General features: G+C 55.1%; 1 protein-coding gene across 1 annotated transcript in view; it reads left to right on the top strand.

Moving 5' to 3' along the window:
- Positions 1–25679, top strand: part of SLC15A5 (solute carrier family 15 member 5) — a gene marked incomplete at its 3' end in the record, with an annotated part of 159394 nt that overhangs the window by 52474 nt on the left and 81241 nt on the right. The window contains exons 2-4 of the mRNA XM_073669080.1: positions 9764–9905; positions 11629–11957; positions 15256–15478. Coding sequence (XP_073525181.1) covers positions 9764–9905; positions 11629–11957; positions 15256–15478 — 694 coding nt within the window. The remainder of the gene's footprint in view (positions 1–9763; positions 9906–11628; positions 11958–15255; positions 15479–25679) is intronic.

Here is a 25679-nt window from a genome sequence, read left to right as displayed (position 1 = left end):
CAGTAATGTGCACACAGTCATCAGGAGGGTCTCAGTAATGTGCACACAGTCATCAGGAGGGTCCCAGTAATGTACACACAATCATCAGGAGGGTCTCAGTAATGTGCACACAGTCATCAGGAGGGTCTCAGTAATGTGCACACAGTCATCAGGAGGGTCTCAGTAATGTGCACACAATCATCAGGAGGGTCCCAGTAATGTGCCCACAGTCATCAGGAGGGTCTCAGTAATGTGCACACAATCATCAGGAGGGTCTCAGTAATGTGCACACAGTCATCAGGAGGGTCTCAGTAATGTGCACACAGTCATCAGGAGGGTCTCAGTAATGTGCACACAATCATCAGGAGGGTCTCAGTAATGTGCACACAGTCATCAGGAGGGTCTCAGTAATGTGCACACAGTCATCAGTAGGGTCTCAGTAATGTGCCCACAATCATCAGGAGGGTCTCAGTAATGTGCACACAGTCATCAGGAGGGTCTCAGTAATGTGCACACAGTCATCAGGAGGGTCTCAGTAATGTGCACACAGTCATCAGGAGGGTCTCAGTAATGTGCACACAATCATCAGGAGGGTCTCAGTAATGTGCACACAGTCATCAGGAGGGTCTCAGTAATGTGCACACAGTCATCAGGAGGGTCTCAGTAATGTGCACACAGTCATCAGGAGGGTCCTAATAATGTGCACATGTCTGATTGGTCACAATTCTTCTTCAAATGTTGATAAAAAATTAAACAGTCCTCATGGTAGAACAAGGTGACTTATCATCCTGAAGAAGGAGCATCCTTCATACTGAAAACCCGATCAAGACCAAAGTCCGAAAGTTCCACAATGTGAGTGTGACTCTCGCAGCCCTGCCCTGGGAAGATGGGGGTACCCAGAGCCGGGTCAGGTGTTTAGTGGGTTGTAGCCGTGGCCTGGACCCGTCCCGTGCCCAGGGCCGTCACATTAAAAAGGATGTAAGGGCTATCAGGGTTCAGTGGTTGCTCTCGACTACGCCACCTGTGGCACCTGGTGACGACCACCAGCGCTGCGGCAGTCCTCTGAGGTGGGATGTTGTGGCAGCTGTCGCTGATACTACTCCCCACAGGCGGAGCAGGGCCTCAGGGCAGAAAGCAAGAATGTCGGGAGTCGTAGTCTAGGATGTCTGGTGCTGCGTGGTGCGATGCAGTGCAGAAATAAAGAGTCCGGAGGCCATAGGGGTCGACTTCCAGGGTTATTTACTCATGGTGGAGAGTGCAGCTGCAAGGCTTCTCCCTGCTCCTCGCGGAGTTCTGCGGTCACCAGGGACGGGGGTCCGACAACCTCCGAATAATTCCAGTGCTTAATCAGGACCCCGCACCAGAGTGTTCCTAAACTTTCCTGTTCGTGTGTGTGTGGATAGGCCGGGTCTCTCTCTGGACTACGCTCAGAAACAGGGTACGGGTGGCAGCTCCGCTCCGTCCGTTACCTGGTGGGATCCTCTGGCCCTGCCGGGCTTCCCTGACTAGGACATAGAGTAGCAAAGTCAGGTGTCGGGGGCATTTGCAGTGCAAATACACTGCAGTACACTCCTAAGCTCCGGGCCTTTTTGGTCATGGTCCTTGACCGGGTTGAGACATATGTTAACTTGAACCTGCCCCTCGACCCAAGGCCGGGGTACGAGGGCCGTGTCTCCATCCGCTGCAGGTCCACACAGGATCCACGTTCAGGGAGGGAGATCACAATCCAAAGACCATGAGCCCAAGATGGCTGTATATTAAATATGAAATATTAAGTGTAAACTAAATGTGAGTCCTCCACCCTCACCCACTACTTGGTTCCCCCTATCTTTTGGTTCCCCAGTCTCTCAATTCCCAGTAGGGGCAGCACACTAGTGCCTACTAGCCCCCTCTGGTGGAGAAGTGTCGTGTTGGATGTGGAGGTAGGGTCCTGACCATCACACTGTTCTTACCTCGGAGGAGGAACACTACACCCCATTAGAGAGGTGCAGCATCCCTGTGGCGGTCGAACCTTCTGGGGCGCCACATGAGGAAGTAGCGGCTTGGGGGCCAGAGGAGACGGTGACCAGAGGAGACGGGGAGGACAGAGGACAGGCCATTTGGGGGCAGAGTATGGGCTGCGCGGGACAAAGGATGGGTTCAGGGTACTAAGGACGTGTAGGATGGGTGGTGGGGGACAGGAACTGCTTGGGACGGAGGCCCTGGAGAATGGGGCTGCGAGGGGCAGGAACAGTGCTCTACCATGGATGTCCTTCCTGACAGATTAGAGCAGTCGTCTTCTCATTGCTCTTTTCAGACCAGATGATCGGAGTTAGGAAATATAAAGGATCATTAGTATTCACTCCCCTCAGCTCTCCAGACCCCATGGACTCTCTACACAGTGGTTATTATTGCCGCTCATGCCTATGGCAGGATGGTGGTTGCATGCGCACAGTTTATAGCGGGTCTTCCATGTATATTGGTCTTGCGTGGTGATGGTCAGCGCTCATTGTCAGGGGGTGGGAGGTCTGTGTTTAGTCTCAAGGGGGGAGGACGGGAGGTCTCTGCACAGAGTCCGGGGGATCTCAGCTCAGAATCGGGGGGTCTATGTGCTCAAATCTGGGCGGTCTCTGTACTCCGTCTGGGATGTTTCAACTCAGAGTTGGGGGGTCTCGGTGCTCAGAGTCGGAGGGTCTCGGTGCTCATTCCTGGAGGTCTCAGCTCAGAGTTGAGGGGTCTCTGAGCTTAGAGTCGGGGGAGGGGTTCTGTGCTCAGTCGGAGGTCTCTGTGCTCAGTCCACGAGGTCTCAGCTCAGAGGTGGGGGGTCTCTGTGCTCAGTTAGGCGAGTTTCTGTGCTCAAAGTTGGAGAGAGGATCTCTGTGCTTAGAGTCAGGGGGGTCTCTGTGCTCATTCCTGGAGATCTCAGCTCTGAGTTGGAGGGTCTCTGTGCTCATTCCTGAGATCTGAGCTCAAAGGTAGGGGGTCTCGGTGCTCAGAGTCAGGGGGTCTATGTGCTCATTCGTAGGGTCTCTGTGCTTATTCCTGGAGGTCTAAGCTCAGAGTTGGGGGGGTCTCGGTGCTCAGAGTCGGGGGGTCTCTGTGCTCATTCCTGGAGGTCTCAGCTCAGAGTCGGGGTGTCTCTGTGCTCATTCCTGGAGGTCTCAGCTCAGAGTTGAGGGGTCTCTGAGCTTAGAGTCGGGGGAGGGGTTCTGTGCTCAGTCGGAGGGTCTCTGTGCTCAGTCCACGAGGTCTCAGCTCAGAGGTGGGGGGGTCTCTGTGCTCAGTCAGGCGAGTTTCTGTGCTCAAAGTTGGAGAGAGGATCTCTGTGCTTAGAGTCAGGGGGGTCTTTGTGCTCATTCCTGGAGGTCTCAGCTCAGAGTCAGAGGGTTTCTGTACTCATTCCTGGAGGTCTCAGCTCAGCGTTGGGGGGTCTCAATGCTCATTCCTGGAGGTCTCAGCTCAGAGTTGGGGGATCAAGGTGCTCATAGTCGGGGGGTCTCTGTGCTCATTCCTGGAGATCTCAGCTCTGAGTTGGAGGGTCTCTGTGCTCATTCCTGAGATCTGAGCTCAAAGGTAGGGGGTCTCGGTGCTCAGAGTCAGGGGGTCTATGTGCTCATTCGTAGAGTCTCTGTGCATATTCCTGGAGGTCTAAGTTCAGAGTTGGGGGGGTCTCGGTGCTCAGAGTCGGGGGGTCTCTGTGCTCATTCCTGGAGGTCTCAGCTCAGAGTCGGGGGGTCTCAGTGCTCATTCCTGGAGGTCTCAGCTCAGAGTTGGGGGGTCTCTGCTCAATGTCAGGGGGTCTCTGTGCTCAGTCAGAGGGTTTCTGTGCTCATTCCTGGAGGTCTCAGCTCAGAGTTGGGGGGTCTCTGCTCAATGTCAGGGGGTCTCTGTGCTCAGTCAGAGGGTTTCTGTGCTCATTCCTGGAGGTCTCAGCTCAGAGTTGGGGGGTCTCGATGCTCATTCCTAGAGGTCTCGGCTCAGAGTTGGGTGATCTCGGTGATCAGAGTCTGGGGGTCTGTGCTCATCCCTAGAGATCTCAGCCCAGAGTTGGGGGATTTCAGTGCTCAAAGTCAGGGGGTTTCGATGCTTACTCAGAGGATCTCTGTGCTCATTCCTGGAGGTCTCAGCTCAGAGTTGGAGGATCTCTGTGCTCATTCCTGGAGGTCTCAGCCCAGAGTTGGGGGGTCTTGGTGCTCAGAGTCAGGGGGTTTCTGTGCTCTTTCCTGGAGGTCTCGGCTCAGAGTCGGGGGTCTCTGTGCTCATTCCTGGAGGTCTCAGCCCAGAGTTGGGGGGTCTTGGTGCTCAGGGTCAGGGGGTTTCTGTGCTCATTCCTGGAGGTCTCGGCTCAGAGTCGGGGGTCTCTGTGCTCATTCCTGGAGGTCTCAGCTCAGAGTCGGGGGGTCAAGGTGCTCATTCCTGGAGGTCTCAGCTCAAAGATAGGGGGTCTCGATGCTCAGAGCCGGGGGGTCTATGTGCTCAGTTGGAGGGTCTCTGTGCTCATTCCTGGAGATCTCGGCTCAGAGTTGGGGGGTCTCTGTGCTCATTCCTGAGATCTGAGCTCAAAGGTAGGGGGTCTCGGTGCTCAGAGTCAGGGGGTCTATGTGCTCATTCGTAGGGTCTCTGTGCTTATTCCTGGAGGTCTAAGCTCAGAGTTGGGGGGGTCTCGGTGCTCAAAGTCGGCGGGTCTCTGTGCTCATTCCTGGAGGTCTCAGCTCAGAGTCGGGGGGTCTCTGTGCTCATTCCTGGAGGTCTCAGCTCAGAGTTGAGGGGTCTCTGAGCTTAGAGTCGGGGGAGGGGTTCTGTGCTCAATCGGAGGGTATCTGTGCTCAGTCCACGAGGTCTCAGCTCAGAGGTGGGGGGGTCTCTGTGCTCAAAGTTGGAGAGAGGATCTCTGTGCTTAGAGTCAGGGGGGTCTTTGTGCTCATTCCTGGAGGTCTCAGCTCAGAGTCAGAGGGTTTCTGTACTCATTCCTGGAGGTCTCAGCTCAGCGTTGGGGGGGTCTCGATGCTCAGAGTCGGGGGGTCTCAATGCTCATTCCTGGAGGTCTCAGCTCAGAGTTGGGGGATCAAGGTGCTCATAGTCAGGGGGTCTCTGTGCTCATTCCTGGAGATCTCAGCTCTGAGTTGGAGGGTCTCTGTGCTCATTCCTGAGATCTGAGCTCAAAGGTAGGGGGTCTCGGTGCTCAGAGTCAGGGGGTCTATGTGCTCATTCGTAGAGTCTCTGTGCATATTCCTGGAGGTCTAAGCTCAGAGTTGGGGGAGTCTCGGTGCTCAGAGTCGGCGGGTCTCTGTGCTCATTCCTGGAGGTCTCAGCTCAGAGTCGGGGGGTCTCAGTGCTCATTCCTGGAGGTCTCAGTTCAGAATTGGAGGGGTCTCAGTGCTCAGAGTCGGGGGGTCTCCATGCTTAGTCAGAGGATCTCTGGGCTCATTTCTGGAGGTCTCAGCTTAGTCGGGGGTCTCTGTGCTCATTCCTGGAGGTCTCAGCTCAGAGTTGCGGGGTCTCTGCTCAGAGTCAGGGGGTCTCTGTGCTCAGTCAGAGGGTTTCTGTGCTCATTCCTGGAGGTCTCAGCTCAGAGTTGGGGGGTCTCGATGCTCATTCCTAGAGGTCTCGGCTCAGAGTTGGGTGATCTCGGTGATCAGAGTCTGGGGGTCTGTGCTCATCCCTAGAGATCTCAGCCCAGAGTTGGGGGATCTCGGTGCTCAAAGTCAGGGGGTTTCGATGCTTACTCAGAGGATCTCTGTGCTCATTCCTGGAGGTCTCAGCTCAGAGTTGGAGGATCTCTGTGCTCATTCCTGGAGGTCTCAGCCCAGAGTTGGGGGGTCTTGGTGCTCAGGGTCAGGGGGTTTCTGTGCTCATTCCTAGAGGTCTCGGCTCAGAGTCGGGGGTCTCTGTGCTCATTCCTGGAGGTCTCAGCTCAGAGTCGGGGGGTCAAGGTGCTCATTCCTGGAGGTCTCAGCTCAAAGATAGGGGGTCTCGGTGCTCAGGTTGTAAAACCTTAGATTCCAGAAAAAAAATCCGAATCATGTGTACAATTTTTTCTGACACGCCAATATTGACCGTATGGAATATTTCTAATCCAGCTGGGTAGATGGCCACTGTCAAATTCAAGATAGCTCTTTACATCCACTTCCTTAAAGTGGGTAGATGTGGATATTTTACCCGAATTGTCTATATTTATCTGAAGGTCAAGATATTGAATATTACTCTCAGATATGGTAGAGGTAAAGGAAAGACCCCAGTCGTTAGAGTTTAATTCATCAATAAATTTGGCAGCCTCCACAGTATTTCCCCTCCATATAATAAACAGATCGTCTATAAAGCGGCGGTACATAACGATGGATTTATCGGCGCCGAGGGATTGCGCGATGTGGATAGACTCAAATGCCCCCATATATAGATTTGCATAACTGGGGGCAAACCTCGTCCCCATCGCGCAACAAAAACGTTTTAGAGCTAAGGGATACCCCCGGAAATTATTAGAGGATGCTTTCTCCAAAACTAGATCCCTATCACAGAACCTGTGTATCAACAAATCCAAGAATACCAGCCAAGAGCCATACAGCGATTTCAGTTTAAATCTGATTACTACCTATGGTAAACCTACGCAAGTGTTATCCAGTTTATTAAAAAAATACTGGTTCATTTTAAGTAATGATCCAATAATAACTGGTCATTTACCGGAATTTCCTCATGTCATATATCGGAGGAGTAAAAATCTAGGAAACTATATAGCCCCTAGCAATACAACAATTGGTAGAAGACCGAACCATTCAGTTCCTATTAGCAATAATGGATGTTATAAATGTAATGTCCCTAAATGCTTATGCTGTCAATCCATTGATAACGGAGCCAAAACATTCGTCTCTGCGGTCACTGGAGAGATATATCCCATTCGCTTTAGACTTACATGTCAGTCCTCATATGTGATCTATCTGCAATACATTGGCCGCACTATCCAGGAAATGCACTCCAGATTAAAGAAACATCGCCAAAATATTAGAAACGGCTTTCCCCTACATAGTGTTTCTAATCATTTCTTAAAAGAACATCAAAAAAATCCTAATAACCTAAAACTAACTATCATTGATCATATAGTTGATACACACCCTGATAGACTAAATCGTCTCATTACACGTGAAAATCATTGGATTTTCAAAATGGGAACCTTAATATAGAGAAGACAACTTTTTAAATAATTGTTTTCATATTTTAGCAAATTTATTATATATATCTTTTATATGGAGGAGGAGGGGGGAGGAGAGAGAGAAGGAGGGAAGAGGGGAAAGGAGAGGAGAGAGAGAGAGAAGGGAGAAAAAATTTAAAGAAAAATTTTTTATTTCTTTATTTATTTTTTTTTATTATTATTTTTTTTTTTTTTTTTTTTTGGGGGGGGATTTTTTTTTTTTTTTTCTCTTTCCTTTCTTCGTCTACTTTTCCTAATTATAATGATAGAAACTGATTGTAATTTTATACTTTATATTTATGCATTGTTTTATGTTGTATGTAAAAATTATTATTATTTTTTTATATAATCTAAAATATAGGGTGGTAGATGACAATATATCCTATGAAGTATTAAGATTATAGGATTCACAAGTTGTTGTTTTTTTACAGCGAATCCTTTTTATAAGAACCCTATATGCTTCATTAGGCATTATTTTATAACAATCCTTTTTACTCTATTGAGCATATATGAACTCAAGGGGTTAATATAGAGGTATTACTCTGTATCTGGCCCCGCCCCTTTTAAGTAATTGTATACCTAGTCAAATGTATATAAGGATCAATTGTTTGCTGCTTGTCACACCTGATGAAGGTGGCTGTGTCCACCGAAACGCGTTGTGTGTATTAATAAATCAGTCCTTTTAATATTTTTGCGCTTTTATTGGCGCTCTGGTACCGCTATTCATATCCATTTATTATCAGCTCAAAGATAGGGGGTCTCGGTGCTCAGAGCCGGGGGGTCTATGTGCTCAGTTGGAGGGTCTCTGTGCTCATTCCTGGAGATCTCGGCTCAGAGTTGGGGGGTCTCTGTGCTCATTCCTGAGATCTGAGCTCAAAGGTAGGGGGTCTCGGTGCTCAGAGTCAGGGGGTCTATGTGCTCATTCGTAGGGTCTCTGTGCTTATTCCTGGAGGTCTAAGCTCAGTGTTGGGGGGGTCTCGGTGCTCAGAGTCGGGGGGTATCTGTGCTCATTCCTGGAGGTCTCAGCTCAGAGTTGAGGGGTCTCTGAGCTTAGAGTCGGGGGAGGGGTTCTGTGCTCAGTCGGAGGGTCTCTGTGCTCAGTCCACGAGGTCTCAGCTCAGAGGTGGGGGGGTCTTTGTGCTCAGTCAGGCGAGTTTCTGTGCTCAAAGTTGGAGAGAGGATCTCTGTGCTTAGAGTCAGGGGGGTCTTTGTGCTCATTCCTGGAGGTCTCAGCTCAGAGTCAGAGGGTTTCTGTACTCATTCCTGGAGGTCTCAGCTCAGCGTTGGGGGGGTCTCGATGCTCAGAGTCGGGGGTCTCAATGCTCATTCCTGGAGGTCTCAGCTCAGAGTTGGGGGATCAAGGTGCTCATAGTCGGGGGGTCTCTGTGCTCATTCCTGGAGATCTCAGCTCTGAGTTGGAGGGTCTCTGTGCTCATTCCTGAGATCTGAGCTCAAAGGTAGGGGGTCTCGGTGCTCAGAGTCAGGGGGTCTATGTGCTCATTCGTAGAGTCTCTGTGCATATTCCTGGAGGTCTAAGCTCAGAGTCAGGGGGTCTCTGTGCTCAGTCAGAGGGTTTCTGTGCTCATTCCTGGAGGTCTCAGTTCAGAGTTGGGGGGTCTCGATGCTCATTCCTAGAGGTCTCGGCTCAGAGTTGGGTGATCTCGGTGATCAGAGTCTGGGGGTCTGTGCTCATCCCTAGAGATCTCAGCCCAGAGTTGGGGGATCTCGGTGCTCAAAGTCAGGGGGTTTCGATGCTTACTCAGAGGATCTCTGTGCTCATTCCTGGAGGTCTCAGCTCAGAGTTGGAGGATCTCTGTGCTCATTCCTGGAGGTCTCAGCCCAGAGTTGGGGGGTCTTGGTGCTCAGGGTCAGGGGGTTTCTGTGCTCATTCCTGGAGGTCTCGGCTCAGAGTCGGGGGTCTCTGTGCTCATTCCTGGAGGTCTCAGCTCAGAGTCGGGGGGTCAAGGTGCTCATTCCTGGAGGTCTCAGCTCAAAGATAGGGGGTCTCGGTGCTCAGAGCCGGGGGGTCTATGTGCTCAGTTGGAGGGTCTCTCTGCTCATTCCTGGAGATCTCGGCTCAGAGTTGGGGGGTCTCTGTGCTCATTCCTATAGGTCTCAACTCAGAGTTGGGGGATCTCGGTGCTCAGTCGGAGGGTCTCAGCTCAGAATTGGGGGGTCTCAGTGCTCAGAGTCGGGGGGTCTCCATGCTTAGTCAGAGGATCTCTGGGCTCATTTCTGGAGGTCTCAGCTGAGTTGGGGGGTCTCTGTGCTCAGAGTCAGGGGTCTCTGTGCTCAGAGGGTTTTTGTGCTCATTCCTGGAGGTCTCAGCTCAGAGTTGGGGGGTCTCGGTGCTCAGAGCCAGGGGGTCTATGTGCTCAGTTGGAGGGTCTCTGTGCTCATTCCTGGAGATCTCGGCTCAGAGTTGGGGGTCTCTGTGCTCATTCCTATAGGTCTCAGCTCAGAGTTGGGGGATCTCGGTGCTCAGTCGGGGGGTCTCAGCTCAGAATTGGGGGGTCTCAGTGCTCAGAGCCGGGGGGTCTATGTGCTCAGTTGGAGGGTCTCTGTGCTCATTCCTGGAGATCTCGGCTCAGAGTTGAGGGGTCTCTGTGCTCATTCCTATAGGTCTCAGCTCAGAGTTGCGGGATCTCGGTGCTCAGTCGGGGGGTCTCAGCTCAGAATTCGGGGGTCTCAGTGCTCAGAGTCGGGGGGTCTCCATGCTTAGTCAGAGGATCTCTGGGCTCATTTCTGGAGGTCTCAGCTCAGAGTTGGGGGGTCTCTGTGCTCAGAGTCAGGGGTCTCTGTGCTCAGAGGGTTTTTGTGCTCATTCCTGGAGGTCTCAGCTCAGAGTTGGGGGGTCTCGGTGATCAGAGTCGGGGGGTCTCTGTGCTCATCTCTAGAGGTCTCAGCTCAGAGTTGGGGGATCTCGGTGCTCAAAGTCAGGAGGTTTCGATGCTTACTCAGAGGATCTCTGTGCTCATTCCTGGAGTTCTCAGCTCAGAGTTCGGGGGTCTCTGTGCTCAGAGTTGGAGGGTCTCTGTGCTCATTCCTGGAGGTCTCAGCTCAGAGTTGGAGGGTCTCTGTGCTCATTCCTGGAGGTCTCTGCCCAGAGTTGGGGGGTCTTGGTGCTCAGGGTCAGGGGATCTCTGTGCTCATTCCTGGAGGTCTCAGCTCAGAGTTGGAGGGTTTCTGCACTCATTCCTGGAGGTCTCGGCTCAGAGTCCAGGGGTCCCTGTGCTCATTCCTGGAGGTCTCAGCTCAGAGTCGGAGGATCTCTGAGCTCATTCCTGGAGGTCTCAGCTCAAAGATAGGGGGTCTCGGTGCTCAGAGCCGGGGGGGTCTATGTGCTCAGTCGGAGGGTCTCTGTTCTCATTCCTGGAGATCTCACCTCAGAGTTGGGGGGTCTCAGTGCTCATTCCTGGGGGTCTCAGCTCAGAATTGGGGGGTCTTAGTGCTCAGAGTCGGGGGGTCTCCATGCTTAGTCAGAGGCTCTCTGGGCTCATTTCTGGAGGTCTCAGCTCAGAGTTGGGGGGTCTCTGTGCTCATTCCTGGAGGTCTCAGCTCAGAGTTGGAGGGTCTCTGTGCTTATTCCTGGAGGTCTCAGCTCAGAGTTGGGGGGGGGTCTTGGTGCTCAGAGTCAGGGTGTCTCTGTGCTCAGTCGGAGGGTTTCTGTGCTCATTCCTGGAGGTCTCCGCTTAGAGTCGGGGGTCTCTGTGCTCATTCCTGGAGGTCTCAGCTCAGAGTCGGAGGGTTTCTGTGTTCATTCCTGGAGGTCTCAGCTCAGAGTTGGGGGTCTTGGTGCTCAGAGTCAGGGGGTCTCTGTGCTCAGTCGGAGGGTTTCTGTGCTCATTCCTGGAGGTCTCAGCTCAGAGTTGGGGGGTCTCGGTGCTCAGAGTCAGGGGGTCTCTGTGCTTAGTCGGAGGGTTTTTGTGCTCATTCCTGGAGATCTCAGCTCAGAGTTGGGGGGTCTCTGTGCTCAGTTGGAGGGTCTCTGTGCTCATTTCTGGAGGTCTCAGCTCAGAGTCGGAGGGTTTTTGTGCTCATTCCTGGGGGTCTCAGCTCAGAGTTGGGGGGTCTCGGTGCTCAGAGTCGGGGGCTCTCTGTGCTCAGTCGGAGGGTTTCTGTGCTCATTCCTGTATGTCTCAGCTCAGAGTTGGGGGGTCTCGGTGCTCAGAGTCAGGGGATCTCTGTGCTTAGTCGGAGGGTTTTTGTGCTCATTCCTGGTGGTCTCAGCTCAGAGTTGGGGGGTCTCGGTGCTCAGAGTCTGGGGCTCTCTGTGCTCAGTCAGAGGGTCTCTGTGCTCATTCCTGGAGGTCTCGGCAGTCAGATTTGGTGTTGACAGAGCTTCAGGGTTTGGTGCAGCAGTAGAGTGTGACTTGCTGACGCGTAGTGTCACATATGTGTGGAATTCCTGGATGGCATGGAGAAGCTGCGCTCCCTGCACTCCCTGTGGGCACCATGCCTCTGCCACACTTTGTGCCCTTCTCCAGGTTCCATTCCTCGCTCCGGGGCAGCAGCAGATCCTGGAGTAAAGATGTCCATCTGGAGTCGTCAAGGACTCAGGCCAGGAAGAGTCTCCAGCCCATCATCTGCATGCTCCTGGTGGAGCTGTGCGAGCGATTCACCTTCTTTGCCACTGTCTGTAATATGATCCTATTCTGCACCTTAAAACTTGGCTACCAGTACCACCAGGCGGCCATTGTGAACCTCTGCTTTGTGGGGGCCTCTACCTTCACGCCGGTGCTGGTTGGATGGTCAGCAGAGCTGTGCATCGGAAGAACCAGGCTGGTTTATATCTGCACTTTCCTGCACATTGCAGGTAGGTACCTCAATGTCATGTGTGTGAGCATGTATGAAGAAGACCTCGCAGGGTGTGCAGGTATGGATCTGTGGACATATGGACTGATGTGTGAACGTGTGGATAGGACGGACGTGTTTAGAGTGGACGGATGGGTGGACAAGTGTACAGTGGATGGATGGGTGGACGTGTGTACAATGGAAGAATGGATGGACGTGTGTGTACAGTGGATGGATGGGTGGACGTGTGTATGGATGGGTGCATGTGTGCACAGTGGACAGGTGGGTGGACGTGTGTACCGTAGACGAACGGATGAGTGGATGTGTGTACAATGGACAGATGGACAGACGTGTGTGGACAGATGGGTGGATGTGTGTACAGTGTGATGGACCCTGTAGTTGGGGTTCAGTGTGACGGACCCTGTAGTTGGGGGTTCAGTGTGATAGACCCTGTAGTTGGGGTTCAGTGTGATGGACCCTGCGGTTGGGGGTTCAGTGTGATGGACCATGTGGTTGGGGGTTAATGTGATGGACCCTGTAGTTGGGGTTCAGTGTGACGGACCCTGTAGTTGGGGGTTCAGTGTGATGGACCCTGTAATTGGGGTTCAGTGTGACGGACCCTGTAGTTGGGGGTTCAGTGTGATGGACCCTGTAGTTAGGGTTCAGTGTGATGGATTCTGTGGTTGGGGATCTGGTCTGATGGACCCTGTAGTTGGGATGCAGTGTGATGGACCCTGTAGTTAGAGTTCAGTGTGATGGACCCTGTAGTTAGGGTTCAGTGTGATGGACCCTGTAGTTAGAGTTCAGTGTGATGGACCCTGTAGTTGAGGTGCAGTGTGCTGGACCCTGTGGTTGGGTTTCAGGTCTGCTAGACCCTGTAGTTAGGGTTCAGTGTGATGGACCCTGTAGTTAGGGTTCAGTGTGATGGACCCTGTAGTTGGGGTTCAGTGTGATGGACCCTGTAGTTGGGGTTCAGTGTGATGGACCCTGTAGTTGGGGTTCAGTGTGATGGACCCTGCGGTTGGGTTTCAGTGTGATGGACCCTGCGACTGAGGTGTGGTGTAATGGACACTGTAGTTAGGGTTCAGTGTGATGGCCCTGCAGTTGAGGTTCAGTTTGATGGACCTGCGACTAAGATGCAGTGTGATGGACCCTGCAGTTGAGGTTCAGTGTGATGGACCCTGTAGTTGGGGTTCAGTGTCATGGACCCTGTAGTTGGGGTTCAGTGTGATGGACCCTGCGGTTGGGTTTCAGTGTGATGGACCCTGTAGTCGAGGTGTAGTGTGATGGACCCTGCGGTTGGGTTTCAGTGTGATGGACCCTGTAGTCGAGGAGTAGTGTGATGGACCTTGTAGTTGAGGTGCAGTGTGATGGATTCTGTGGTTGGGGATCTGGTCTAATGGACCCTGTAGTTGGGGTTCAGTGTGATGGACCCTGTAGTTAGGGTTCAGTGTCATGGACCCTGTAGTTGGGTTTCAGTGTGATGGACCCTGTAGTTAGGGTTCAGTGTGATGGCCCTGCAGTTGAGGTTCAGTGTGATGGACCTGCGACTAAGATGCAGTTTGATGGACCCTGTAGTTGGGGTTCAGTGCGATGGACCCTGCAGTTGGGTTTCAGTGTGATGGACCCTGTAGTCGAGGTGTAGTGTGATGGACCTTGTAGTTGAGGTGTAGTGTGATGAACTCTGTAGTTAGGGTTCAGTGTGATGGACCCTGTAGTTGAGGTTCAGTGTGATGGACCCTGTAGTTGGGGTTCAGTGTGATGGACCCTTAGTTGGGGTTCAGTGTGATGGACCCTGTAGTTTGGGTTCAGTGTGATGGACCCTGTAGTTGGGGTTCAGTGTGATGGACCCTGTAGTTAAGGTTCAGTGTGATGGACCCTGTAGTTAGGGTTCAGTGTGATGGACCCTGTAGTTGAGGTTCAGTGTGATGGACCCTGTAGTTGGGGTTCAGTGTGATGGACCCTGTAGTTGAGGTTCAGTGTGATGGACCCTGTAGTTGGGGTTCAGTGTGATGGACCCTGTAGTTGGGGTTCAGTGTCATGGATCTTGTAGTTGGGGTTCAGTGCGATGGACCCTGCAGTTGGGTTTCAGTGTGATGGACCCTGTAGTCGAGGTGTAGTGTGATGAACTCGGTAGTTAGGGTTCAGTGTGATGGACCCTGTAGTTGGGGTTCAGTGTGATGGCCCTGCGGTTGGGTTTCAGTGTGATGGACCTTGTAGTTGAGGTGTAGTGTGATGAACTCTGTAGTTAGGATTCAGTGTGATGGACCCTGTAGTTGGGGTTCAGTGTGATGGCCCTGCGGTTGGGTTTCAGTGCGATGGACCCTGCAGTTGGGTTTCAGTGTGATGGACCCTGTAGTCGAGGTGTAGTGTGATGGACCTTGTAGTTGAGGTGTAGTGTGATGAACTCTGTAGTTAGGGTTCAGTGTGATGGACCCTGTAGTTGGGGTTCAGTGTGATGGCCCTGCGGTTGGGTTTCAGTGTGATGGACCCTGTAGTTGGGGTTCAGTGTGATGGACCCTGCGGTTGGGTTTCAGTGTGATGGACCCTGCGACTGAGGTGTGGTGCGATGGACCCTGTAGTTGGGGTTCAGTGTGATGGACCCTGAAGTTGAGGTTCAGTGTGATGGACCCTGTAGTTGGGGTTCAGTGTGATGGACCCTGCGGTTGAGGTTCAGTGTGATGGACCCTGTAGTTGGGTTTCAGTGTGATGGACCCTATGACTGAGGTGTGGTGTGATGGACCCTGTAGTTGGGGTTCAGTGTGATGGACCCTGCGGTTGGGTTTCAGTGTGATGGACCTTGTAGTTGAGGTGTAGTGTGATGAACTCTGTAGTTGGGGCTCAGTGTGATGGACCCTGCAGTTGAGGTTCAGTGTGATAGACCCTGCGGTTGAGGTTCAGTGTGATGGACCCTGCAGTTGAGGTTCAGTGTGATGGACCCTGTAGTTGGGGTTCAGTGTGATGGACCCTGCGGTTGGGATACTCTGTAATGAACCCTTGCAGTGCAGTGTGATGGACCCTGTGGTTGGGGTTCAGTGTGATGGACCCTGTAGTTGGGGTTCAGTGTGATGGACCCTGTGGTTGGGGTTCAGTGTGATGGACCCTGCGGTTGGGTTTCAGTGTGATGGACCCTGTAGTTGGGGTTCAGTGTGATGGACCCTGTAGTTGGAGTTCAGTGTGATGGACCCTGTGGTTGGGATACTCTGTAATGAACCCTTGCAGTGCAGTGTGATGGACCAGTAATTGGGGTGGTTGTGTGTAGTGTTTGGTACCTGTGGGTACGGGTGGCAGTCACACCTGACACTTGTTTTTGCCCCCAGGAACGGCCCTGCTGCCTGTAGTTGCGTTCCCCTTCGAGGACTTTTACATAGACAGGCATCACATCGCGCATACCTTGGCTCGGAGGGAGCAGACTCTGCTGTTCTACGCTGGACTCTTAATGGCATCCATTGGAACTGGTGGGATTCGGGCCATTGTCTGCCCGTTAAGTGCCTATGGCCTGCGAGGCTACAGACAGAAGGAGCTGATGTCATTTTTTAACTGGTCAGTAATCGTGTGATATATTGTGCTACGGCCACTGTACCTGCCATCTCCACCCGCATTCTAAGGGTGTTATGCTCATCGTCCTGGTCGTGTCTCGTAGGTATAAAGATATATTGTGTACCAGGGGTCTCAAACTCGGCTGGGTATATGGGCCGCACATGGAAAAAATTTGAATTTGGGGGGCCGCATTCTTTGTTCAATGTGACATTTTTAGTGATACCATTTTTTTTGTATACACCTTTTGAACATTTTTGCCGTGTTTAGTTTTTTATGGCTTGGGTCGTTATGGATGTGGCGATAATAAACGGGAACTTTTTTGTGTTTACTTTAGTTTACATATAAAACAGCATTTTTAGTGCCCAATATTTTTTCATGCTTTATTTTATTTTTTATTTTTTTTCCAATTTTATTTCCCCCAATTGGCCACATACAGTAATATTGTCTTACAATTAGCATCATATAGTAATAATGGAAAACATCTTGTAGTAATGTTCCCCATCCAAGTCCCCATCTTGTACTAATGTGCCCCATCCAGGTCCCCATCCTGTGGCAACGTTCCCCATCCTGGCGCCCATCTTGTACTAATGTGCCTCATCCAGGTCCCCATCTTGGGGCTATGTGCCCCATCCAGGTCCCCATCTTGTGGCTATGTGCCCCATCCAGGTCCCCATCTTGTGGCTATGTGCCCCATCCAGGTCCCCATCTTGTGGCTATGTGCCCCATCCAGTTCCCCATCTTGTGGCTATGTGCCCCATCCAGGTCCACATCTTGAGGCTATGTGCCCCATCCAGGTCCACATCTTGAGGCTCTGTGCCCCATCCAGGTCCCCATCTTGTGGCTCTGTGCCCCATCCAGGTCCCCATCTTGTGGCTATGTGCCCCATCCAGGTCCACATCTTGAGGCTCTGTGCCCCATCCAGGTCCCCTCTTGTGGCTTTGTGCCCCATCCAGGTCCCATCTTGTGGCTCTGTGCCCCATCCAGGTCCCCATCTTGAGGCTATGTGCCCCATCCAGGTCCCCTCTTGTGGCTATGTGCCCCATCCAGGTCCCATCTTGTGGCTCTGTGCCCCATCCAGGTCCCCATCTTGTGGCTATGTGCCCCATCCAGGTCCCCATCTTGTGGCTATGTGCCCCATCCAGGTCCCCTCTTGTGGCTCTGTGCCCCATCCAGGTCCCCTCTTGTGGCTTTGTGCCCCATCCAGGTCCCCTCTTGTGGCTCTGTGCCCCATCCAGGTCCCCATCTTGTGGCTATGTGCCCCATCCAGGTCCCCTCTTGTGTCTCTGTGCCCCATCCAGGTCCCCTCTTGTGTCTCTGTGCCCCATCCAGGTCCCCTCTTGTGGCTCTGTGCCCCATCCAGATCCCCTCTTGTGGCTATGTGCCCCATCCAGGTCCCCTCTTGTGGCTCTGTGCCCCATCCAGGTCCCCTCTTGTGGCTATGTGCCCCATCCAGGTCCCCATCTTGTGGCTATGTGCCCCATCCAGGTCCCCTCTTGTGGCTATGTGCCCCATCCAGGTCCCATCTTGTGGCTCTGTGCCCCATCCAGGTCCCCATCTTGAGGCTATGTGCCCCATCCAGGTCCCCTCTTGTGGCTATGTGCCCCATCCAGGTCCCATCTTGTGGCTCTGTGCCCCATCCAGGTCCCCATCTTGTGGCTATGTGCCCCATCCAGGTCCCCTCTTGTGGCTATGTGCCCCATCCAGGTCCCCTCTTGTGGCTATGTGCCCCATCCAGGTCCCATCTTGTGGCTCTGTGCCCCATCCAGGTCCCCATCTTGTGGCTCTGTGCCCCATCCAGGTCCCCATCTTGAGGCTATGTGCCCCATCCAGGTCCCCATCTTGTGGCTATGTGTCCCATCCAGGTCCCATCTTTTGGCTATGTGCCCCATCCAGGTCCCATCTTTTGGCTATGTGCCCCATCCAGGTCCCCGTCCTGTGGCTATGTGCCCCATCCAGGTCCCCTCTTGTGGCTATGTGCCGCATCCAGGTCCCATCTTGTGGCTCTGTGCCCCATCCAGGTCCCCATCTTGTGGCTCTGTGCCCCATCCAGGTCCCCATCTTGAGGCTATGTGCCCCATCCCGGTCCCCATCCTGTGGCTATGTGCCCCATCCAGGTCCCCTCTTGTGGCTATGTGCCCCATCCAGGTCCTCTCTTGTGGCTCTGTGCCCCATCCAGGTCCCCATCTTGAGGCTATGTGCCCCATCCCGGTCCCCATCCTGTGGCTATGTGCCCCATCCAGGTCCCCGTCCTGTGGCTATGTGCCCCATCCAGGTCCCCTCTTGTGGCTCTGTGCCCCATCCAGGTCCCCATCTTGAGGCTATGTGCCCCATCCAGGTCCCCTCTTGTGGCTATGTGCCCCATCCAGGTCCCATCTTGTGGCTCTGTGCCCCATCCAGGTCCCCATCTTGTGGCTATGTGCCCCATCCAGGTCCCCTCTTGTGGCTATGTGCCCCATCCAGGTCCCCTCTTGTGGCTATGTGCCCCATCCAGGTCCCATCTTGTGGCTCTGTGCCCCATCCAGGTCCCCATCTTGTGGCTCTGTGCCCCATCCAGGTCCCCATCTTGAGGCTATGTGCCCCATCCAGGTCCCCATCTTGTGGCTATGTGTCCCATCCAGGTCCCATCTTTTGGCTATGTGCCCCATCCAGGTCCCATCTTTTGGCTATGTGCCCCATCCAGGTCCCCGTCCTGTGGCTATGTGCCCCATCCAGGTCCCCTCTTGTGGCTATGTGCCGCATCCAGGTCCCATCTTGTGGCTCTGTGCCCCATCCAGGTCCCCATCTTGTGGCTCTGTGCCCCATCCAGGTCCCCATCTTGAGGCTATGTGCCCCATCCCGGTCCCCATCCTGTGGCTATGTGCCCCATCCAGGTCCCCTCTTGTGGCTATGTGCCCCATCCAGGTCCTCTCTTGTGGCTCTGTGCCCCATCCAGGTCCCCATCTTGAGGCTATGTGCCCCATCCCGGTCCCCATCCTGTGGCTATGTGCCCCATCCAGGTCCCCGTCCTGTGGCTATGTGCCCCATCCAGGTCCCCTCTTGTGGCTATGTGCCCCATCCAGGTCCCATCTTGTGGCTCTGTGCCCCATCCAGGTCCCCATCTTGTGGCTCTGTGCCCCATCCAGGTCCCCATCCTGTGGCTATGTGCCCCATCCAGGTCCCCTCTTGTGGCTCTGTGCCCCATCCAGGTCCCCTCTTGTGGCTATGTGCCCCATCCAGGTCCCCTCTTGTGGCTATGTGCCCCATCCAGGTCCCCGTCCTGTGGCTATGTGCCCCATCCAGGTCCCATCTTGTGGCTCTGTGCCCCATCCCGGTCCCCATCCTGTGGCTCTGTGCCCCATCCAGGTCCCCATCTTGTGGCTATGTGCCCCATCCAGGTCCCCTCTTGTGGCTATGTGCCCCATCCAGGTCCCATCTTGTGGCTATGTGCCCCATCCAGGTCCCATCTTGTGGCTCTGTGCCCCATCCAGGTCCCCATCTTGTGGCTATGTGCCCCATCCAGGTCCCCTCTTGTGGCTATGTGCCCCATCCAGGTCCCATCTTGTGGCTATGTGCCCCATCCAGGTCCCATCTTGTGGCTCTGTGCCCCATCCAGGTCCCCATCTTGTGGCTATGTGCCCCATCCAGGTCCCCTCTTGTGGCTATGTGCCCCATCCAGGTCCCATCCTGTGGCTATGTGCCCCATCCAGGTCCCCTCTTGTGGCTCTGTGCCCCATCCAGGTCCCCTCTTGTGGCTATGTGCCCCATCCAGGTCCCCTCTTGTGGCTATGTGCCCCATCCAGGTCCCCGTCCTGTGGCTATGTGCCCCATCCAGGTCCCATCTTGTGGCTCTGTGCCCCATCCCGGTCCCCATCCTGTGGCTCTGTGCCCCATCCAGGTCCCCATCTTGTGGCTATGTGCCCCATCCAGGTCCCCTCTTGTGGCTATGTGCCCCATCCAGGTCCCATCTTGTGGCTATGTGCCCCATCCAGGTCCCATCTTGTGGCTCTGTGCCCCATCCAGGTCCCCATCTTGTGGCTATGTGCCCCATCCAGGTCCCCTCTTGTGGCTATGTGCCCCATCCAGGTCCCATCTTGTGGCTATGTGCCCCATCCAGGTCCCATCTTGTGGCTCTGTGCCCCATCCAGGTCCCCATCTTGTGGCTATGTGCCCCATCCAGGTCCCCTCTTGTGGCTATGTGCCCCATCCAGGTCCCATCTTGTGGCTCTGTGCCCCATCCAGGTCCCCATCTTGTGGCTATGTGCCCCATCCAGGTCCCCATCTTGTGGCTATGTGCCCCATCCAGGTCCCCTCTTGTGGCTATGTGCCCCATCCAGGTCCCATCTTGTGGCTATGTGCCCCATCCAGGTCCCCTCTTGTGGCTATGTGCCCCATCCAGGTCCCATCTTGTGGCTATGTGCCCCATCCAGGTCCCCTCTTGTGGCTATGTGCCCCATCCAGGTCCCATCTTGTGGCTATGTGCCCCATCCAGGTCCCATCTTGTGGCTCTGTGCCCCATCCAGGTCCCCATCTTGTGGCTATGTGCCCCATCCAGGTCCCATCTTGTGGCTATGTGCCCCATTCCGGTCCCCATCCTGTGGCTATGTGCCCCATCCCGGTCCCCATCCTGTGGCTCTGTACCCCATCCAGGTCCCCTCTTGTGGCTATGTGCCCCATCCAGGTCCCCATCTTGTGGCTATGTGCCCCATCCCGGTCCCCATCCTGTGGCTCTGTACTCCATCCAGGTCCCCTCTTGTGGCTATGTGCCCCATCCAGGTCCCCTCTTGTGGCTATGTGCCCCATCCAGGTCCCCTCTTGTGGCTATGTGCCCCATCCAGGTCCCCTCTTGTGGCTATGTGCCCCATCCAGGTCCCCTCTTGTGGCTATGTGCCCCATCCAGGTCCCCTCTTGTGGCTCTGTGCCCCATCCAGGTCCCCATCTTGTGGCTATGTGCCCCCTGTGCTGTTCTTCACACACATAAAATAGAAAAAAAAAAGATGATTCTCACCTGTCCTCCTTCCTGCAGATGTGGCCCGCAGGCACCACAGAGTCCGACCCCTTGACGATCCTGACCTGGTCCAGGAGGAGCCGCCGACAGCAGCGCTGCATTGCCGCACAGAGACTGTCTCCCAGCACAGCATTTTCAATGTCAGCCGCCGGCCAATCAGAGGCCAGCAGCTGACATCTGCATATGGCAATGACGTCATACTCGCTGCGCCGACACGCAGATATCAGCTGCTGGCCTCTGATTGGCCGGCGGCTGACATTGAAAATGCTGTGCTGGGAGACAGTCTCTGTGCGGCAATGCAGCGCTGCTGTCGGCGGCTCCTCCTGGACCAGGTCAGGATCGTCAAGGGGTCTGTGCCTGCGGGCCGCGTGTTTGAGACCCCTGGTGTAGAGTGACATGGAAGCCTTGGAGCAGCTCAGACCCAAGGGGCATCACAGTCTGGAGACGCGACCATGGCTTACTGAGAAGCCACTTTGCTAGAAAGTCATCCTGGGGCCATTCACATAGGGTCAGACACTGATGGCTTCTAATTCATGGGGACCCCAAAAGAGGAAACACCCGCTCCATGACAGGCCCTGACAGGGGCCACCAGGTGCCTATGTGATGGCAGCGGGGAGGGAGGATCTGTACCCATCTCACTTGATGGAACCGGTCATGTCCCCACAATATTATTATTTTTTATTATTATAGCGCCATTTATTCCATGACGCTTTACATATGAAAAAGGGGTGTAAATAGCAAACAAGTACAATAATCTTAACAGAATGAATCAGCGACTGATACAGGAGGAGCGAGGACCCTGCCCGCGAGGGCTCCCAGTCTACAAGGGATGGGTGAGGATACAGTACGTGAGGGTAGAGCTGGTCGTGCAGCGGTATGGTGGAGCGAGGACCCTGCCCGCGAGGGCTCACAGTCTACAAGGGATGGGTGAGGATACAGTAGGTGAGGGCAGAGCTGGTCGTGCAGCGGTATGGTGGAGCGAGGACCCTGCCCGCGAGGGCTCACATTCTACAAGGGATGGGTGAGGATACAGTAGGTGAGGGCAGAGCTGGTCGTGCAGCGGTATGGTGGAGCGAGGACCCTGCCCGCGAGGGCTCACAATCTACAAGGGATGGGTGAGGATACAGTAGGTGAGGGTAGAGCTGGTCGTGCAGCGGTATGGTGGAGCGAGGACCCTGCCCGCGAGGGCTCACAATCTACAAGGGATGGGAGAGGATACAGTAGGTGAGGGCAGAGCTGGTCGTGCAGCGGTATGGTGGAGCGAGGACCCTGCCCGCGAGGGCTCACAGTCTACAAGGGATGGGTGAGGATACATTAGGTGAGGGTAGGGCTGGTCGTGCAGCGGTATGGTGGAACGAGGACCCTGCCCGCGAGGGCTCACAGTCTACAAGGGATGGGTGAGGATACAGTAGGTGAGGGTAGAGCTGGTCGTGCAGTGGTATGGTGGAGCGAGGACCCTGCCCGCGAGGGCTCACAGTCTACAGGGGATGGGTGAGGATACATTAGGTGAGGGCAGAGCTGGTCGTGCAGCGGTATGGTGGAGCGAGGACCCTGCCCGCGAGGGCTCACAGTCTACAGTGGATGGGTGAGAATACAGTAGGTGAGGGCAGAGCTGGTCGTGCAGCGGTATGGTGGAGAGAGGACCCTGCCCGCGAGGACTCACAATCTACAAGGGATGGGTGAGGATACAGTAGGTGAGGGTAGAGCTGGTCGTGCAGCGGTATGGTGGAGAGAGGACCCTGCCCGCGAGGACTCACAATCTACAAGGGATGGCGGAGGATACAGTAGGTGAGGGAAGAGCTGGCAGCACAGCGGTGTGGTGGAGCGAGGACCCTTCCCGCGAGGGCTCACAGTCTACAGGGGATGGGTGAGGATACAGTAGGTGAGGGTAGAGCTGGTCGTGCAGCGGTATGGTGGAGCGAGGACCCTGCCCGCGAGGGCTCACAATCTACAAGGGATGGGTGAGGATACAGTAGGTGAGGGTAGAGCTGGTCGTACAGCGGTGTGGTGGAGCGAGGACCCTTCCCGCGAGGGCTCACAGTCTACAGGGGATGGGTGAGGATACAATAGGTGAGGGTAGGGCTGGTCGTGCAGTGGTTTGGTGGAGCGAGGACCCTGCCTGCGAGGGCTCACAATCTACAAGGGATGGGTGAGGATACAGTAGGTGAGGGTAGAGCTGGTCGTGCAGCGGTATGGTGGAGAGAGGACCCTGCCCGCGAGGGCTCACAATCTACAAGGGATGGGTGAGGATACAGTAGGTGAGGGTAGAGCTGATCGTGCAGCGGTATGGTGGAGAGAGGACCCTGCCCGCGAGGGCTCACAATCTACAAGGGATGGGTGAGGATACAGTAGGTGAGGGTAGAGCTGGTCGTGCAGCGGTATGGTGGAGAGAGGACCCTGCCCGCGAGGGCTCACAATCTGCAAGGGATGGGTGAGGATACAGTAGGTGAGGGTAGAGCTGGTCGTGCAGCGGTATGGTGGAGAGAGGACCCTGCCCGCGAGGGCTCATAATCTACAAGGGATGGGTGAGGATACAGTAGGTGAGGGTAGAGCTGGTCGTGCAGTGGTATGGCGGAGCGAGGACCCTGCCCGCGAGGGCTCACAGTCTACAAGGGATGGGTGAGGATACAGTAGGTGACGGTAGAGCTGGTTGTGGAGCGGTATGGTGGAGCGAGGACCCTGCCCGCGAGGGCTCACAGTCTACAAGGGATGGGTGAGGATACAGTAGGTGAGGGTAGAGCTGGTTGTGGAGCGGTATGGTGGAGCGAGGACCCTGCCCCCGAGGGCTCACAATCTACAAGGGATGGGTGAGGATACAGTAGGTGAGGGTAGAGCTGGTTGTGGAGCGGTATGGTGGAGCGAGGACCCTGCCCGCGAGGGCTCACAGTCTACAAGGGATGGGTGAGGATACAGTAGGTGAGGGTAGAGCTGGTCGTGCAGCGGTATGGTGGAGAGAGGACCCTGCCCGCGAGGGCTCACAATCTACAAGGGATGGGTGAGGATACAGTAGGTGAGGGTAGAGCTGGTTGTGGAGCGATATGGTGGAGCGAGGACCCTGCCCGCGAGGGCTCACAGTCTACAAGGGATGGGTGAGGATACAGTAGGTGAGGGTAGAGCTGGTTGTGGAGCGGTATGGTGGAGCGAGGACCCTGCCCCCGAGGGCTCACAATCTACAAGGGATGGGTGAGGATACAGTAGGTGAGGGTAGAGCTGGTTGTGGAGCGGTATGGTGGAGCGAGGACCCTGCCCACGAGGGCTCACAGTCTACAAGGGATGGGTGAGGATACAGTAGGTGAGGGTAGAGCTGGTCGTGCAGCGGTATGGTAGAGAGAGGACCCTGCCCGCGAGGGCTCACAATCTACAAGGGATGGGTGAGGATACAGTAGGTGAGGGTAGAGCTGGTTGTGGAGCGATATGGTGGAGCGAGGACCCTGCCCGCGAGGGCTCACAGTCTACAAGGGATGGGTGAGGATACAGTAGGTGAGGGTAGAGCTGGTCGTGCAGCGGTATGGTGGAGAGGGGACCCTGCCCGCGAGGGCTCACAATCTACGAGGGATGGGTGAGGATACAGTAGGTGACGGTAGAGCTGGTCGTGCAGCGGTATGGTGGAACGAGGACCCTGCCCGCGAGGGCTCCCAGTCTACAAGGGATGGGTGAGGATACAGCAGGTGAGGGTAGAGCTGGTCGTGCAGTGGTATGGTGGAACGAGGACCCTGCCCGCGAGGGCTCACAGTCTACAGGGGATGGGTGAGGATACATTAGGTGAGGGTAGGGCTGGTCGTGCAGCGGTATGGTGGAGCGAGGACCCTGCCCGCGAGGGCTCACAGTCTACAGGGGATGGGTGAGGATACAGTAGGTGAGGGCAGAGCTGGTCGTGCAGCGGTATGGTGGAGAGAGGACCCTGCCCGCGAGGACTCACAATCTACAAGGGATGGGTGAGGATACAGTAGGTGAGGGTAGAGCTGGTCGTGCAGCGGTATGGTGGAGAGAGGACCCTGCCTGCGAGGACTCACAATCTACAAGGGATGGCGGAGGATACAGTAGGTGAGGGAAGAGCTGGCAGTACAGCGGTGTGGTGGAGCGAGGACCCTTCCCGCGAGGGCTCACAGTCTACAGGGGATGGGTGAGGATACAGTAGGTGAGGGTAGAGCTGGTCGTGCAGCGGTATGGTGGAGCGAGGACCCTGCCCGCGAGGGCTCACAATCTACAAGGGATGGGTGAGGATACAGTAGGTGAGGGTAGAGCTGGTCGTACAGCGGTGTGGTGGAGCGAGGACCCTTCCCGCGAGGGCTCACAGTCTACAGGGGATGGGTGAGGATACAGTAGGTGAGGGTAGGGCTGGTCGTGCAGTGGTATGGTGGAGCGAGGACCCTGCCTGCGAGGGCTCACAATCTACAAGGGATGGGTGAGGATACAGTAGGTGAGGGTAGAGCTGGTCGTACAGCGGTATGGTGGAGAGAGGACCCTGCCCGCGAGGGCTCACAATCTACAAGGGATGGGTGAGGATACAGTAGGTGAGGGTAGAGCTGATCGTGCAGCGGTATGGTGGAGAGAGGACCCTGCCCGCGAGGGCTCACAATCTACAAGGGATGGGTGAGGATACAGTAGGTGAGGGTAGAGCTGGTTGTGGAGCGGTATGGTGGAACGAGGACCCTGCCCGCGAGGGCTCCCAGTCTACAAGGAATGGGTGAGGATACAGCAGGTGAGGGTAGAGCTGGTCGTGCAGTGGTATGGTGGAGCGAGGACCCTGCCCGCGAGGGCTCACAGTCTACAAGGGATGGGTGAGGATACAGTAGGTGAGGGGAGAGCTGGTCGTGCAGCGGTATGGTGGAGCGAGGACCCTGCCCGCGAGGGCTCCCAGTCTACAAGGGATGGGTGAGGATACAGCAGGTGAGGGTAGAGCTGGTCGTGCAGTGGTATGGTGGAGCGAGGACCCTGCCCGCGAGGGCTCACAATCTACAAGGGATGGGTGAGGATACAGTAGGTGAGGGTAGAGCTGGTTGTGGAGCGGTATGGTGGAACGAGGACCCTGCCCGCGAGGGCTCCCAGTCTACAAGGGATGGGTGAGGATACAGCAGGTGAGGGTAGAGCTGGTCGTGCAGCGGTATGGTGGAACGAGGACCCTGCCCGCGAGGGCTCCCAGTCTACAAGGGATGGGTGAGGATACAGCAGGTGAGGGTAGAGCTGGTCGTGCAGTGGTATGGTGGAGCGAGGACCCTG

Source organism: Phyllobates terribilis, unplaced genomic scaffold (genome assembly GCF_046119375.1).
Source record: "Phyllobates terribilis strain yellow unplaced genomic scaffold, ASM4611937v1 Scaffold_1923__1_contigs__length_190088, whole genome shotgun sequence".
NCBI lineage: Eukaryota > Metazoa > Chordata > Amphibia > Anura > Dendrobatidae > Phyllobates > Phyllobates terribilis.
Note: the sequence above shows the minus strand (reverse complement) of the source record. Positions and strands in the feature narration are given on the sequence as shown.